The following is an 18,832-nucleotide window of genomic DNA, read 5'->3' on the forward strand; positions in this document are numbered from 1 at the left end:
ATAAAAATTTCATTATAGCCACTGATTTCATGTTTGGTGGCTTCAGAGATAACGTGTTAGTTCTATAGCAGTGCTCCAGTATTTGAAATGAAGCCTGTCTCGAGTCCAAAAGAGTACACAGCAGATAGTGAAGAACAAAGGATGACATGGTATTTTTTCAGTTTTCTATTATCTCATTTGTTATTACTTATTCAAAACACAATTTGTTATTTCAGTCTCTGTAACCAGCTTAACCATCCCTTTCTTTTCTCACTGCAGCTCAGATGGAATTGCCTTTTATTACAATAAATATTATACATATTGCAGATGGAATATGAATTGTAACTGCCTATGCAAATGCTTTGGCAAGAGTCCCCTTGTGGAGACATGATAAAGCAACTACAAACTCTCCACATCTATAAATACAAACACAGCCAGAGAGTGAGAGCACAAGCCTTCAATACGTGACTACAGGGAGAAGAGAGGGAAAAAAAGCAGCAGGTAAAATTACCATGTGCGTTATCATAGGTTACAATAATCGGTTACCAACAATTGTTGCATGAAGGAGAGAGCACCTCCTCTGGAACCCAGTCACATTTGCTATTATGACTTTGCAGGTAACATGAAGCCCCACATTAGCTGCCTGCACCATCAACCTCAGCTCAGTTAGCTGAACAACACCATCAACTATGGAAAAATCAGGCTGGACACTATTCAGTGCATAATCAACAGCAATACCCCCCTCCCTCCCCATCCCTTTAGCTGACTGTGAGAAGAAAGACCATTTTCAATTAGATGGCGTTTTTTCTTGGTTTTGTTTCATCTTTTCAGTAACAACATCATCACGAAATACAGAATGTAGTGCTGACCTATGCTTATAAACTCTTTAAAAAAAGCTTGTCATCTCTGCATATTCTCTGATGTGCTTTGTGTTTCTTCTGTCAAGTGAGCGTGACGCACTCCCACCTTACAGGGACTTCTGAAGCTAAATTCATTAATATCTAAGGATCTCTTCAGACAAGACAGTGTGTTGGGGGCATAGTTTTAAAGGGAAAATTAGACAGACAGGAGCTAGTTATAACTTTTTGCCACCAGTGGAAGACATAGCTTCTGTTTGAAGTATGTTTGAAAGCTACAGAGTGCAAGTGTTCTCCATACTGCCACCTGTGACATGGATCCGAGCACCGCTGTGGTAGAAAGCCGGACGTTACTGACAGACAGTACTCACCACAGCGACATGATCCCAGTTCCTGCTGTACTAGCTCCAGTTTTGTTTGGCACTGGAAGCATCGGCGTCTACTCTTCTGTTTGGATCGACTGGTTTCTTCAGGCCTGTCATTACTGTCATCCAGTAGCCGTGGCCGTTTCACAGGAGAAGCCTCACTCTCCGACTGTGAATCTGTTGTATTCACAACAAATATTTTAGGAAAAACATTAGAACCTCCTTGCTGAGGCAGCCCTTTGGGCAGATTGAAGGTATATTGCTTTCAGCTGGGGTCACCACCAGGCAGCTCGATACTTCCCATTCTATTGTATATATACATTTTCTTAACATTAACAATCAAGTAAGAGACAAATTATCTTTGTTCTCTGTAAAAACCTCCCCCTACTGACAATACTCAGTAGAAAGCAAACTGATTGACTTCCTCCCAGCCATAGCCAGGCTGTGTACAGATGCACGTAGAGTACACACCATCCCGAACAATCACAGGCTTCATTTGTAATCTCATTTAGTTTCTCCTGCATGTCTTTGCTCTCCTTGCACAAACAAACTGAACTAGGTTTCTCATGAGAAACAATGGAAAGTAGATTCGACCTATTTCCTCCCTGGGCAGAAAGAAGACTTTTAAGGCACAGCGTGTAAACTGCCTCTTATGACTGAAGACATTACATGAAAGCACCATACCGTGCTTCCCCCTTTCCACATGTAGAACAATTTAAATGCAAATCAGTAGACACCAACAACACAAACTACGCCCAACCTGTACAAGCACGTTATAAATCCCAAGTGCTCGGCTATTTAAAAAGAATCAGTCTGAACACCAGTTGCATTAACACCTTTATCTATATAATTTTCTGCTTGTTTCTGGAAAACATGTTTCACTCAGAAGATACACATCAGTAGGTGCTGCTTTAATTAAGAACAAGCAAAACAACGACATGGTGGATATTCTGTTGTGGGCTGGAGTTGCCACACAGGTGCTACAGAAGAGATCAAGGGAAGCTGCTATCACCATCCTCTTTTAAACTAAGAAAGGCCATTTAAAAACAGGTTTCCTTACAAAGTGAAAGTTTAAGAAAGAGTTCACTTCAAGCAACATAGTACTTTTCATCTGATCTGCTGCTTTACCATATCAAGCCCTTCCCTGCCAAACACATAACCCAGTTGGACCAGTATCACTTGCTGCCCTCTCCAAGGCACGCTCCAGTAACTTTCCCTGGTTTCTTTCCCTGCAGTAGAAACTAACCCACTTTTCTCACCCCATGTTTCAGATCTTGTCTCGGTGTTTATACAGCAGCTGGATTCTAATATCACAGCCTTCATAAATACGCAACCTGCCTCACTTAGTTCTTCTTTCTTTCTGTCATATCGCTAAGATATGCTGAAAATGTGCTTGGTTTTTCAATACAGACAAACTCCCCACATCTCACATTTCACAGAAAAGTGAACGGCTTCCTGCACAGTACACAGATGATAAGTTTTTATTAAGCTGCAATAATTCTATTTGATGTGTGTCTCAATACAGCTTTTCTCATCAGTGTTGTAGATTACAACTTACACCTTACAAGATATATCTATGAGGACTGAACTAACGTTCAGTACGCAATTATTCCATCCCTGCGTGCCTGTGTGTGCAGGAACACTGACAATGAAAAGCAGAGTCTAATGAATTGACACATTTATGGAACAAGTTGTCCTGTCTCAAATTAAATCTCTGCAGAAGATGATCTCAGAGCGATGTCCTCAGACCAGACAGCAGATCCCAGCCCTCACTCCCAGGCACCCGCCCCATCACACACACTGATTGTCAGAGTGCCCAGAGGAGTGAGATTCACTGTAGTAGGGTGCACCCAGCAACACACACCTTGTACGCTCTCACTGCACTGATGCAGAGTTCAGTACAAATCTTACAGCCCACCTCCTTGCCACAGATGGGCACCACAGTTTGTAATTATTCATTACTCAGAGAAACAGATTCGCTGCTATTCTGAAATAGCCGCCTCCCACACACCTCAGCTTTTGGAAACAGGAGCCATTCTGCTACTTCTCAAAAGCAGTTTTGTGGCCTACATGGAATACAGCGATCTGCTTTTTGTTAAGTCCAAATAAGGAATTCAGTGTGTATGAGCCATCCGGTGTCTATTCGGTTCATGAAGTCACGTGCCTTAGTGAGAAAAACAGCTAATCCAAGTCAGGCTGGTACTAATTTAATTACACATTCAATTATTCATTTCCTACTAATTGGTAACGGCAAACCGAATATGAACGTAAGTTGACTAATAGGATAGAAATGAAAGTTACATATCTAATTTTTTAAGCTCGTACCTTTTTGCCGTAACTTAAACAGCGTTAACACTGAGTTAACTTAGCCTAACTGGGAGAGACAGCTCCAGCTATCCCATTACTGACTGCAAAATGCCCTGAGCACACCAGCTCAAGCTAACAGCTGTAACAATAAGGACTGATCGTACATGTGCTTACATCTTCTTAAAGGTATGTGCAAGGAGTGAGGAGAAAGCACAGATGAGAAATCTGAGGGGTAAACTCTCAGTATTAGCTACTTAACCACCAAAAACGGCTAGCAAAGATTCTTGCTGTTACAGCTTGCTTTAGAATTGTGCAACAAGAATTACTTCTTTCTAGATTGAGATGAGAAACTTCACAAAGATTTTTCAGAGCAACTCTACTACTGTTAATGAGGGTTCTTCTAACTTATCTCTAAAGGCGTTCTCCTAATTGTGGCATCTTATCAAGCTCCCATTTAAAGTGAGAGCAGGATTTAAGCAGGAGGCCTGACTGAAACGATGAGGGCCGTTCGTAGAAATTGTTGTGCCTCAGACACAAACTCACATTTGCTCCTCACTGTCACTGTACTTGTCTTCATTACTCCTTATCCCCTCGATATTTTCCAAATAAATTGTGTTAAGACTGTCAGAGCCCAGTCTCGGCTTCTCTCAATCTCTTGTCATGGCTGAACGTACAGACTGGCACCTACATGGCTTCACTAACAATCACGGTGACTCTTTCATGGCATTTTGGGAAGCAGGTGGGGAGCTGTAAACCCAGCAGAGATGTGTGCTGAGGAAAAATAACAGGAGGAAGAAGGGATGCTTGTACGGGAAGCAGCAGCCCTCCTCTGTTGCTGCTTGCTTCAAGAATGAGATGAATCTGTTTAATCTCTGGTTTGATGACAGCTTTTGAGGCACTCAATCAGTTTTTTTCTTTTTCATAAAGAACTCATCCCACTGACAGACTGACATTTACGATCTCAACTGCCTGTCCAAACACCAGTGACAGCAATAATTAATGAACCCTCAAACTTCACTGCCATCTACTCTGAAACCATTTTAGAAGCAGCTTGAGCTGTTAAAACCTCTGTCCATGAAGAGCCTCACACAGATAGAGACAGTAACTACGTAACAGGGATTAACTCCAGTTTGAGTAATACTCTGTTGCCAGCTTCTAGGGTTATTTCCCCCCTTTTTCCACATTATTCCATTTTTAGATGAGGGATTACTTAATTCCCTGCCATTTTGACTATGCATTATAAACATCTAGAGGAAACTGCCTCCTTACAAATCTTTCCTATTGCATTTACCAGAATCATTATATAAAATCATCTCCTCTACTTCATCTGAACCTAAAATTAACACAGTTATACCACAGTTACATGCTTGTTGACTACTAATGAAGAGTGAGAAGTTCAAGATAAACATCTTAGAAGCCAGATTTGACACCTAGAACCACTACAATTCTTCCCTGCTGCTGTTTAATGCTGTGAAAGCCTTTATTTTCAAACTCTGGTATTTGCATTGAGATAAGCATCTTATTCCCAAGCGCCATCAAGACTGTGTTAATGCTGTCAGAAAGCTGAGTGCACACCTCTCTGGAAGTGCTTACATTTATTTTGGAAATCCACTTCAGATATTCTTAAAACACTACAGACAGACATCTCAAATTCTTAGACAAAGCCTTCCATAACAATTAGCCACACAGTCTCTTTTCTAGTATCACTGCAGTATCCTTAGCATCACCGTTTCATTCATTTATTTCCCCTCTCCACATAGCTTTAAAGCGATGGGGATGCAGTAAAGCTCAATGTTGAGAGGCTATTGAAGTAGCCCCTATGGAAGCCAAGTCCTGTCAGCCCCTTCTTTGATTCAGAAAGCTCCTAATGAAACCACCACAGAGACTACAAGTAACCCCAAGAAGCTGCATTACAGAAACAATTTCCATACCAATTCACAAAACCATTCAACAGCAATTGTTTCCTGCAGCTCTTATAAGTAAAAACAATGATGAAATGAACAAATTTTAGCCTAGTTGTTTGGGATACACACAATGGGAAGAGTCACTCTAAGATATTTCAAATGTGAAACATCACAAGCATGCCAGTAAAACTCATCTCCCCTACACCAATCTATTACTATTAGCATACATTACAAGGAGAACAGAGGAATGTGGGCACCTAAACAATTCTATCAGCTATTTAATTTACACATTAGAAAGCACTTCTTTTTCTTTTTTTTTTTTTTAAATGTAGGTGAGGTCCAGCACTAAGACAGGTTGATCAGAAGGGTTGTGAAGGCTCCATCCTGAGGGGTACCCAAAATCTGACTGGATAAGATCATCTCCACAGGCCCCTCCCATCCTCTGCTATTCTGTGATTATACAGTTTCTAGATGGGAGAATATGTCTATATACACAAAATATGTCTGGAATCCCAGCTCCAGAGAGCTGTTGGAGTGGGTCCACAGGAAGGCCACAAAGATGATCAGCGGGCTGAAGTACCTCCCCTACAAAGACTGGCTGAGAGAAATGGGCTTGTTCAGCCTGGAGAAGGCTGCAGGGTGACCTCATTGCAACCTTCCAGTACCTAAAGGGAAGCTATAAACAGGAGGGGAGTCAGCTCTTTGAAAGCGTAGATAACAGCAGGGCAAGGGAGAATGCTTTTAAACTGAGGAAGGGAAGATTTAGGTTGGATGTCAGCAGGAAGTTCTCTACAGAAAGAGCAGTGAGGTGCTGGCACAGGCTGCCCAGAGGGGCTGTGGATGCCCCATCCCTGGAGGTGTTCAAGGTCAGGTTGGATGGGGCCCTGGGCAGCCTGGTCCAGTATTAAATGTGGAGGTTGGTGGCCCTGCCTGCAGTAGTGGGGCTGGAGATTCATCATGCTCGAGGTCCCTTCCAACCCAGGCCATATTGTGGACTCTGCAATATAAGCACTAATTCCTTCTTACCTCTCTTACATTTCCTCCTGTATTGTTGGTACTATCATCAGTCAAAAGGAAGCGCGCTGTACTGCAGTGTAACTTAATGAGGCCGTTAACTGCCATCTCTAATGAAACGGAAGAGACTCATCTGGTGCCAGCAACATAAATGAATGAAATGCAAGTTGAAAATAGTACGACTAACAGGGAGCTACACAGGATACTGCATGCATTTTATGTAAGTTATAATTAGAGTGAGAAAATGCATATTATCCTTTCCTGTCAAGAAATTTCATAATTGCTAAATTAAGCAAATAGTGAACTAGTTTTCATCTCATCTGTATGCTTCGGTACTACGTCTGTTTCATGGTTAAATTCTTGCATTACTCCCTTCCTTATATATCACTGATGTCAGTATGTCTTCATCTAATGGAAATAGTAATTTATTTCTTAACCATTTTTACTTATACGCCAATTCAAACAAATACATATTTAAATGTACTTGGGCACTCATAGTGTCCAGTTCCTTGTTTGTTATCATAAGAACAGGATTATTAAGCGCAGGTGTAATGCACAGATATTGAGAGATAAGTAAAAAAACAGAACCACAAAAAGGAAGGAAAAAGCCACCATACATGAACGTGTGTGATGAAGGAAGCTTGAAGGCCAATTGCCAACATCTCAGCCATTCCACAGCACCTGAAGACTATGCACTAGTATTCAAATATGCATATTTGCGTATATGAATACATCCTTGCAAACACATACGAACAGATGTTGGATCAGGTAAAAATGGGAAATTCAAAAGCTTTCACCCACACCATAACTAATATTTTTGCTGGCTTAATTGAGAGCCCTCTTACTCTTTGTGGAACTCTCTAAAGTGGGATTAACATTAATAGATAACACTACAAAAACTGCAGATTGTCTACTCAATTCAAGACTCCGTAAGTAAGCAGAGCTGCTCTGCTTCAAAATCCGAGTAGTATACTCCAACTACGTCCTCATCAATCAAATGGTGCACAGGATTCAGGAAGGCAATTCTTCAAACGAATAGCCCAGAAAGTAGTTCTGTATAAAAACTCCTTGCTCTGTTATTTTTCATTCACAAGCACACCCTTCCCCCCACCGGCATAACGAGGGTTTTCCAAGGCTAAAAAACAGATTCAGAAGAGGAATTGTAAAGAGCTCCTGCCTGCCAGCTGTGGAAAAAATACAGATTTCTAATATTTATCTTTCAAAAAACTTATTTGTCATTAAATGTAGAACCCGAGTGATGCCATTAGCAACAGAAACTTTGCAATGAGAGACTATCATTCCAAGGACTAGATCTGATTAATGTTAAGAGAAATGCCTAAGAGCTCCTGTGTTTTGATTAAGAAAAAACAAACACAAAAAAACAATGCATTAAATGTGGGTTCTAAAATATACAGTGAATGTATTGCCAAATTCACTTTCAATTCAGGTATTTTAAATAAAACTTACAGATCAGTTTCTATTTAGATTGTGATAGTTTATTCTAGCAATTTCAGGCACAGAATACAATTTCTGCAGACCTTGTTGCTGTCTGCAAGATACCAGAACTCAGGTTGTGTTAGTAGAAAACTCGTACTGTTTTGAAAGAGGATGTTTAGGAAGCATCTTAACTAACTTGAACTGGAGACCACATATCCACTAAGGAAGCAGAACAGACCACAGAAGATAAGATGCAACAGCACATACACTGTCTTGCATATTACATATAGTTTGTTTTCAATCTTCCTTTGTTCCAAGATACTGGTCTCACTGGTTATTTCCTGAGGTTTATTTTATGAATAACTACTTGGAAATTAAATAGGAAAAAAAGTAACTTCTTTGCATAACAATTACTTAACACAGAATTCTAAGGAAATTCTCACTTTTTCCCCCTTGTTCATGCTCAGCTTCCTTCAAATAGACCCTAAAATTCTGTGTATTTTAAGATCCCCCTGACACTTAACTTCTAAACAGAAAATGAGGAACACTTATACTTAAAGCTCTCTGACACTGTCAGATAGTAAACATAAGCAGCTACACATCTTATACACAGCACATAGAAAAGCAGGAACACAAAGGACCAGCAGGTGTGAAAGTTAATTTTAAATGAATGCCAACCACGAACAGAATGAGCTTCCGATTTGCCTTAGTGTAGTGCAACTTGACATAAGCAGTTATAAATATTCCTATCCTAAAATCTTAAGAGAATTTAAAAACATATCTATTTATTTTATCCCATTGTATTGAGTAGATGAGGCTGGAAAGCAGTGTTTTCCACATGCTGTTATGCTGGTGCAAACCTTTTCATTTCTAAATGTTGTATTTTTTCCAATACTCCAGCAGAAAATTCCATTCAGAAGCACATGGCGTAAGTGATTAATGTATGAACTATGAAGATTCTTGCAAAACTTCTCCCCAGATGAAAGGAAGTACCGGCTAAATTTCAAGGCATTTTTTTCTCCACGGCTTTGTAAAGAGATGATTTAGATGTCTGGTACAGGAGTGTGCTAGACACTGTGACAGATAAAAGATCGTGACAGACCTTTCTGTGAATATTACCAATTACTGTGTGCTAACAAGCTCTTAAAAACCTTCCCAGGAACAGCTGAAGTTTTTGTAACTCACAGGCAAGGATCATCACAGCTATAGCTGACTTTTAACAAACTTTTTGATATTGACCCCAAATCCACCTCTTCAGATTCTCCAGCCACACCGGTTATAACCAATTTAATCTAAAAACTCATGTGAGATGTTCAGCGTTAAAGACAACCATACCCATATTATTAATGAATGAAGGCGATTTTTTAGAATTGAGTAAGGTGATACTGAAAATAAATCCTATAATTGCAGCAAATCTTTAAAGTTGTTTACTGATCCGACTACTACGATCCTTACCATTAGATGGATTTTAATCTACAATAATTGTAACAATTTGAGAAGGCTCTTAGATAACCAATACTAGAAACTGATGTAAAGTATATGTACAAAAGCCATCAAGCTTCTTCGAACAGCAGGGGAAACGGATCTGTCTATCCAGATGCATATGGAAGCACAGAACAGACATTACAACACATCACAGAAATAGGCAATAAGATGAAACAGTAAAAACCCATCAACATATATCATCTGATCACAGTACAGTGTCATCTCCCAGCCTCTATTAGCTCTTGCTGCATCAGTGCAAGTCCCAGATACTTTATCCTGTTTATAATTGCTGATGAGCAATAATAAGGCCTCCATGCCTCAGCTCCTGTCCGTTCCACTTCAGAGCTCACCTATTAGGTTATAACTTTTATTTACAGCCCTGCTTGATGTGCTGCTCTATTAGAGTACAGCTGGAAACTGAACAGGAGAAAGAAAAAAAAGAGAGCATCTCTAATGGACACTATTATTGCCAGGGCTGGGTGATTTATAGTGCTTCTTGAAGGCTGTTCTATCATCGCTTTTCTTTAGGTGAGAGAACTCTTAAGAAGGTTGGATTTCTAACACAGTGCCCTCCAAAAGTCAAACACTGAAGAATACCTTAGAAGTCCCTCGAAACAACAACAGCAAAATGCCTCCAAATTGTTTTAATGGTATAAACTCTCTCTGCTAATCTTTTGTACAGTCTTTACGCAGGCACTTAGCACTTCAGATGATTAAAGAAAGCTCATTAGTGGTGGACCAGGTCTTTTTGTACTTACTGCATGCATACTAATTGGTTAAAAAATAAAAAGAATGAACTAATGGCTTATTGGAGATGCCTGTTGTTGAAAATTTGTAATATCCATACTGTGATTTCTGTAACACCAAAAAGACTGTTGTGTTGATAGTCGAGGTTCAGTCTCTAAGCATTATTGTAAGACATCAATAAACCTGAATCTTCAAAAAAGGACCGTGCATCTGCATGACTGTTAATGCAAACTTTGCATCTTCTAGACCCAAATCTCATACTAGAAAAGACACAGAGCATTCAAGATACCGTGAACTTCCACAAAGCAGATACCACCACAGCCATCTAGGACAGATGCCCTAATAAAAAGTGAGTTTGCTGCCCATACAACTGCATAGAGTATTAAAGATGCATGGTTCATGAGCCATAAGCGAGACACCAAGTATCTGCAAACTCCCCAACTTTAAGGATACAAGCTACGAATTGACTTCATCATTACTGCACTTCAACAGTCTGCTTCCACTGGTCTCTCTACCACACAATTAAAAATAGTTTGAGCAATCTGCAGCAGCTCCACTGATTTTTTCCAGTTTTCTTTATGCTGTGTGATATTGTTTTAAAATCTGACTCTTTTGAATGGCGCATGAAATCATCTTCAGGTTCCACAGCAGAAAAAGAAGAGCAACGTGCTACATAGTGCTCGCTTTCACAACACAGGAACCCTTTACAAATGGAATCTGGATGCCCTACCAACTAAAGCAAGCCTCAGAGAACCTGCCATCAATCATAACAACACTTAGCCATTAAGAAACAAGTCAAAACACCTAAGAAACTGTACATCAGGCCACAGTCCCACCTTTTTCTCCTACCAAACCTTCAGACTACTGACTCTCCAAAACCTTCAAGGCACCATCTGAACTAATAATTGCAAGCCTTTACTCATTCTTTTCATTATAATCCTTGTCCTATGGGCACACTTTGGAATATAAATACTTTTTACCACAGCAGTGATTCTGGCAAAGATGAAGGAAAAAGAACAAAAACAGGCACCGCTATTTGGTGTCATAACACCATTTTTTATCTGCACAGCTCCTCCAGCACACCAGCTGACAACTGCATGAGGTAAAAACTGTTTTTCGTAAGGGAACTTTCCCCATGTCTTGACAGATTTATTGTCTTGATCTTTCTTCAGTGGTTACATTAATGCTAATAAAATATGAAAGGTTTATGCCTTCCTTAATATCCTCCTGATGGGAACCTGCATGCAACATATGTAGGTCAGATTTCTAATTTTCTGTCTCAAGTGCTGATATATGGCAGACTTTAGGGAAAAACTATGCTTGAAGGGAAAGAAAAAAATCACACAGATGAATTGCACCAAAACATTCTTCCTTCAAAGTGCTCCAGAGCAGAAGAAATGTTGAATTCTTACTGAAGAGAGGTTTATATGCAATATGTAGTCTTGAAATATACTGCTCGTATTCACCTAAATAATGTCCTACGAAGGGAGACTTATTGGAATTGAATGTAGTGTGAAACATCCATCCACACAGTCTGCTTCCTACGCTTGAAGATGTCATACCATTTCTGGCAAACATATTGTAGCCATTGTTTTCCTCTCAATTCCCACATCCCTATCTAGACTCCTAAAAGCAGACTCTGAAAAGACTTATTTCCTTTCAAGATGGCACTGAAAAGAAGACTGCAAAGGCAAGCTCTGGAGCAAAACGTAACTCCTGGTAACAGGTTTATGAGTATAATGGATTACAAACAAGATATGCGGATTACTGAGTATTTAATGAAGAAACAAAGGAAAATAAAGCAATACAAAGCCACTAAGGATTAGTTGACTGAAATTTGTGGCATCAGATTAAGATAACCTTATTTCTTGTTAAACACAAAATCAAATGATTAACACACAGACATACAAGATGCCAAACACTGTCATAAACTAATAATAAGAAATCTACTGAGAAAAGTTTGCTGATCACTTAATGGATATTTTCTAACATATCTAGTAACTTCAATGGCTTTGTTCTAAGAAGCTCTTACTGGTCCCATATGGCACTGCAAATAAAGGACTGATTTGCCTTTTTGCTAATCATATGTGCTTTTTTTCTTTTCTCCAAATAATATTCATTCAGTTCTCTGTTTTCATTGTATATAACATCACAGAAAGCTTTTTAATTACCCTGCAATGAAAACTGGTGTTAAATATTACAATCATTAACATACAAAGAAAATACAATTTAGTAATACCATGACTGAAGCAGATTAGTTTGCAAGGAAAATAGAAACCAACAGTTGTTTTTATTTATGTATGCTTCCATGTCTACATAAGGGAAACCCAGTCTCCATACTCTGGAGAAACTGTACCCAGCACCTTCCAATGCCAAACTTAAAAAGTTCTTGGGCAAACAATATTCACAGCAATGGCACAGCTTACCATGAATCATCTGAGAGCTCTGAGCCTGCAGCAAGCGCAGGGCAACACAGCTTTTCTTAAATTGAATCTGCTGCATACTGAGTCAGTTAATAACATGCACACATGGAATAACCATAGTTCAGCCAGATGTATGATAGCTTGAGAGACTTTTTGAAAGAATGGCCTCTGAGGAAATTTATCTTATACTTCTAAAGAATTAGAGCCCTTTATTAACTATGACAACTCTTCCCTTCTGCATCCAATACAGCTACATTAATATATAAATGGAAATACAGGCAAAATCTATTTTGGAAGCAGACCTAGCTAGAATGTCACCACTATCTAGATGCTTCCCCACAGGAGGTTAAGGCTTTCCACAACAGCGCTAGTGGAAAGGGTTGTATGAGCTCCCTTAAACACGCTGCAAAACCAAAGCCTGAAAAATGTCTGAGCCAACACAGATAGTTTGGATGCCTGCCTGAACAAGTACTGGGATGATTCTTTATGACAGATCTGCTGCAGATGCAGCAACTTCAGCCTGGCAGTGACCTAACACATCACTAACACTAGCTCTGTGAGAGATTATCTAATCTATATCCTCCATGTAGAATTAAAATCACTGTTAAGAACCCAAAGCAAGAAAAATTTAGTCTTGATTAGGGCAAACATCAGCTTTCTATACTACATCTTCAAACCAGAAAACTCCAGCTATATTTATTATATATATATTTGTTATTTCAAATTCAAAGGGGAGGATTTCCAGAATAATACAATATTTTCTACACTTAAACTAGCTACTTCTGTATTTCTGAGGCAGCCAAATCTAGCTGAAAACATACTGTGTTTAGGGACTTACATTGAACAAGGCTTTGCCTCACAAATACTTTATATAAAATGTCAGCAAATCAACTATTTTTATTTTCAATCTGGCACTCTGTAGGTTTAGTTACTGGCTTTGATTATTAAATTATAATCATACATCTACATATTATGCAAAATCCACCTGCTTAACCCCCCAGAAACACATACCTGAGTCACAAGATCTTTTGGTAGGTGTGGTTAATGAGGCATGAGCTGTACTTGTGCATGGCCCACCTGCAAACAGAGAACATTTTAAGTCTCAAAATGCCATCTATATTTAACATGTAAAACCACATCAAGATTACACTTAGAAATATAAAGCAAGCAGACAAACGCTTGTCTTTGGAAGAACATATGGAAGTAGTCTACTATTCTCAGCACTTCCTTCCTAGTCAAAACTGAATGTCTTCTACTGAACGAACAGCTAAGAACCTGGAGCATAGAGATAAGTTGTGTTATACTTCAATATTTTAAAGAGTTTTAAGAAAATATTGTTGTAATTGTGATTTTTCCACTGTTGACAAAGATGCTATTTACATTGGAATAAAGCCAGAAATTTAGCTAAACAATCTAACTAAGACACAGGAAGAACTGAGCACTTCCTTGATGTCAACAGAAACCCTGACACTGACTTTAGTGAGATAATGACTTTGCCTCTTATCTTGTTCTCATTATGTTTTCAAAGTGCAGCACAAGCATACATTAATAAACTCTTTCCATGGTTAAGTTGGGGATTTTTTTTGAGCTCTGGTCTGTTCCCATTCATTTGGTGTCTGCTTGGTAGTAAATTACTTTCTGGCTGTTTTCTCAACATGCATCATCGCTGAAGAGTTCTCCAGAGATCTTGTTAAAATAGCAACCAATTCAGTGCATTCAGCAACTGGCAGGAATAATAAATAAAAATAAAACCTACACGGTGAAGCCAAGACAACCTGACAGTAGCATTACCACTGGTAATGACATATCATAGCTTTGATAATTGGATATTATAAATTGGATGATGCCAGTTGGACTAGACGACCTTTAAAGGTCCCTTCTGACTCAAATGACTCTATGATTCTATGATCTAGTAGGGGTTTGGCTATCAAGATACCAATAATCAAGTTTGCATTGAATTTCTTGCAATGTAAGTAATAGCATGCTGTCAATACAGCATAACTGAGTACAGTGGCAGGATAAGCTTTAATCTAAGTCTTCAACTACCAGGAAATACTTATTCCCCCTCTTATTCCCCTTCATGTTTTGTATATTTTGGTAGAAACATTGTGTATGTTGGAATATATTTTTCTCCTCTTAATTATTTTAAAATTTGATCTGGTTGTAAAGTGCTTATATCTTTTTACCCCTTCCCGAGATGCTCTTATTTTAAGTTTTTCTTTTATTTCAACATATTTCTCCAAGTAAAAGGCCTTGGTTACCAATCTACTCTGTAAAACTCATTGGGGTGCATATGATTTAACTTCAATGCATTTGGAAGCACAGATCTCTCAGTTTTTAGAAGGTGTGGGGGGCTGATGGGCAGCCCAGCCCAGATCACTGCAACTAGAGTAGGACAGCAAATATACCTGTTGTCTTAGCACACAAGAATAATCAGACTCGGTGTTGCAGTCTGGAGGATGGGGAGACACGCACCGGATGCCCTGTCTCAACAACAGGCAAACATCCAGAATGGATGGAGCAAGCATTGTGGTATTACTATGCTGGGGCCCATTTGAGACCTGACAGCACTGCCAACCAACCATCTGTAACCATTAGAAGCAGTTAAGAAAGCTCAAATCATTTTTCATAATTTCCTTCTAAGCTAGAATGTAAAAAGAACCAAGAAAACAAAACAAAAAATCCCCATGATCTGTGTTAGTAATACTGCTGTGCAAAAGGCTGAAAAAAAATAGCTTAGCTAAGAGTATCAAGGATGGATAAAGGATAAGGAAAAGTACTGCCCTGTTTTTCTGCATCAATACTGCAACAGTATCTCTACCAAATGTTTTATTGAAATCTTTTAGACATTTACTCCAAAAATTACACTGTTGATCTGTTAAATTAGTCTGAACTTTTAAAGACCAAACTGAGTGGTTAAGTAACAAAATATACAACAGGATATGGGATTGTGAACTGACTGTAGAAGCAGCAGCTCTTTTGAAATAATTCCATTTCTCCAGTTTCACTGAACAGTCACTGGCAGGCATCGTCCCTGTGGATTATCTAGTAAGATTAATCCTTGCACTTATTGTCCAGAAAATATTTAAATTTTTTATATTGCAGCATCCAACCAAACATAAGATATTTTCTTGCCACTCCCAATACAATAAGCTAGTGTCTATTCTGCATTTTCCTGTATTAGTTTTTCTTTCACTTAATCTTCTTTCATTAGACATTACCTTCATATATCTTCAATTTGTATAGCACAGCATTAGCTTCAACACAGAACATGTGGGGATTTGAATGCATACATGCTTAATAATTACAGGCACGCACAGTGCCTAATAAACAGTGAAGGCTCCCTGTCCTTTGCAGTTCTTCCTTCTGCTACTGTTTTTGTTGCATCATTAAAAATGTCATGCATAATTCAATGCTATGTAGCATGGGCTAGACTGTACAATTCTGTGTGGAAGCCATTATACTGAATCTTACAGTATACATAACACCCAATATGGATACCTTATTACTATTTGAAATAGGGGAGCGCGTTTTTCATAGCTTTGATAAAAATTCTGCACGAGAGCAAAGCAAAGTCAGCCACGGCAGCGCACCAGTGCTTTCTGGCTATACCCAAAAGTAGCTTATGACTTCATGTGTTCCAGGATAGATCTGTACCTTTGTTCTGAAAAATAACTTTTTCAAGGGAATTTGACTCTGATACACAAAACACTTCAATGCACAGCGAAAGGCCACACGTCGAACTTGTAACATAACACCCACAGGGCTGTAGATTTATTTTTCTCAGTATAACCAAGAGATTAAAATGGAAGAATAAAGATATCTTTCTATTCTATATCCAACAAGCAGATTAAACAATAGCTTCTGCCCCTATTTTTTCCAGTATGTGCCTTCTGACATTTGCAACTCCTCTACCAAACAAAAGCAGCTGCTGCCGAGCAATAATGTAGTTCTGAGAGCAGATGATTAAAAATGCAAAAATACTAAAAGCTACTAAAGAAATAATTGCGACAGTCACTGAGTCTGCAAATTCAAACACAGAATGAAGAAAGGACAAAACAAAATCCTTTAAACTGAACACTATATGACACAGAAAGAGTCTTGTTAATGCAGCTGCTATGTTTTTGGCTTCACATACAACTAGCTTTCTGTGAGGTACTGTTAACAGTGCACTAAATACATCAATTGGGAAAAACAGGTCGTCAAATTACTAGGAACTGCAACTCAGTGAATAAGCAAGCATTTAAAAACAAGCCTTCTCTGGAAAATCTCTGAAGTAGTAAGATTTTATGTATTGCCTATATTTCAATATATTTTATTAATTATTATAGTCTGTTCTGATTTATTTATCTATGTTTATATCAACCTTTAGAATGCCTTTCCACATTGCTTACCTACCCTCCTGAAAGACTAACAATTGCTAAGCAGCAACCATCTTGCTGGACATACTCTGAGTGGGCATAACTTGTTAAAGAACCTTCAGAATTGGGGAAGTAAAGTGAAAAGATTCAGAATTTCCTAGGCCTGAAAAGAAGCAAAATACTAGGGCAAACTTTCCCACAATACTTAAGCCAGACCCACAATATTTAAGCCAGGTGTACAGTACTTCACAGCACTCTGAATGGTATGGAGTGGTGCTGTTGGTGTACTTAACAACAGAAACTAAGGAAACAGCCACGATTCAGATTCCATTTGACAGTTGTCAGGCTCCATTACTTGCTTTTCCTCAGTTTCCCCATTTATAAAGTAGACATGATACTTCCCTCCTTCATGGATAACATCTGAAGTGTAAAAAATGTGCTTTTGAAATTGGCAGTTAAATTATTAGAAATACTTGTATATAACCTTGATAAGTGGGTAGTTCTAAAGCCGCATTTGTATTATTTGGCTGTGTTTCTGTTTCATGTTCCAAGAGGTCCTTTCACTTTAATAAGTGGGACCCTAGGATGCACTGTCTATATTATCATTATAATTATATCAATTATCATGAAAGAAGTGCTCATTTCACCCATCCATGTGCCACATCTTTCTAACTTGTATGCTTAAGAAATGTTCTACAGATGACACTGGGACTGTAAGGATCAGATTAAAACTTAAGACCCTCAAATAATGCTAAAGGCAACTCTTCTACCAGACATAGCGTGTTTTTTCCTTTCAAATTTCTAACTCCCGAATGTTCTGTATTGGCATCATATTTTAAGCGGCCTTTCTCAGAAGTGAGCTCCAATAGCCTCCAATTCAAAACAGTTCTGTATTTTGAAAAATTGTTGTAGATCTCCAGACAAAACTTGCTTGAATCTGATACTTAAAAATAAAAAATAAAAAAGCCTCTTTTGTGATAAATGTTCAAGAAAGCCCACGTTTGATAAACGGAATGAAAAACTGAATTACTGTTAATTTAACATTAAGCAGTAACAAAAGGCTCTTTTTGTACAGAGTACCTTTAAAGAAAATAAAGCTAAAAATAATCTCATAAGATGAAAAACATCTACTGTTGCCTAACTTAACAATAATATAAAAAAGCTCAGAGAACAGTTAGTCCTTGTAACATGTAGATCCAAAGATGACTGTAACATCAAACAACAACCAGATGCATTTTCTGTAGTGGAGGTTCATGTTCTCTTTTTTCCTGATACAAGACAAACTTGAGTAGAAGAAAGGACGCGTAGATCTGGTGAGTTTGTAAGGAAAATCAGAATTACTCCTCAACACCATTATCTAGCTATGACACGGCTCTGTATCTTTGTTAGTTACATGAGTTTAATTGCAATATTAAATCACATTGGACAAGTAGGCTAGTTTTGCAGTCCAGCACAACTTCAGCAGTTACTGCACTCTTTCAGACAGGAAGAAACACCAATGAATTGGTATCAGAGAAAAAAGGTCATCAGAAAAGCAAACTGATTTCTACAGCCATCTATAGCAAGACAAGAATAAATTCTAGCTTGGTTTGTTTGTATATTTAGAATATTAGAAAAGCAGGTACATACGTAACATTCAATCACAGGTGAGCCAGAAGAACAGCCCCATAGCCAGAACTATAAGAATGACAGGATATACAAAACTGAGTTGCATGGCAATGAACAGGTGATTTCTCAAGTATTTCCAGAGTGTGCATAGGAAAGCTGACCCCTCTGACTCTCTCAACAAGCCCAAGCAAAATACAAAACCTGAAGTAGTTTGAAGTTGGCAGAAATCTTTCACACGTTGCCAAAGAAAAGGCTACTCAACAAAGGAATATATATATATATGTGTGCTTGTTTATCCACTTTTTATGAGGTTATGTTGAAAAAAAAAAAACTAACAATAATTGG

At 38.5% G+C, this 18,832-nt stretch overlaps 1 protein-coding gene across 1 annotated transcript in view; it reads right to left on the reverse strand.

Moving 5' to 3' along the window:
- The window catches only part of ZFAND3 (zinc finger AN1-type containing 3), a gene marked incomplete at its 5' end in the record, with an annotated part of 124,074 nt that overhangs the window by 15,551 nt on the left and 89,691 nt on the right, over positions 1–18,832 (reverse strand). Inside the window, 2 exon segments of the mRNA NM_001323243.1 lie at positions 1,208–1,378; positions 13,530–13,595. Coding sequence (NP_001310172.1) covers positions 1,208–1,378; positions 13,530–13,595 — 237 coding nt within the window.

Source organism: Coturnix japonica, chromosome 3, assembly GCF_054131305.1.
Source record: "Coturnix japonica strain WE chromosome 3, WE-NBRP24, whole genome shotgun sequence".
Taxonomy (NCBI): domain Eukaryota; kingdom Metazoa; phylum Chordata; class Aves; order Galliformes; family Phasianidae; genus Coturnix; species Coturnix japonica.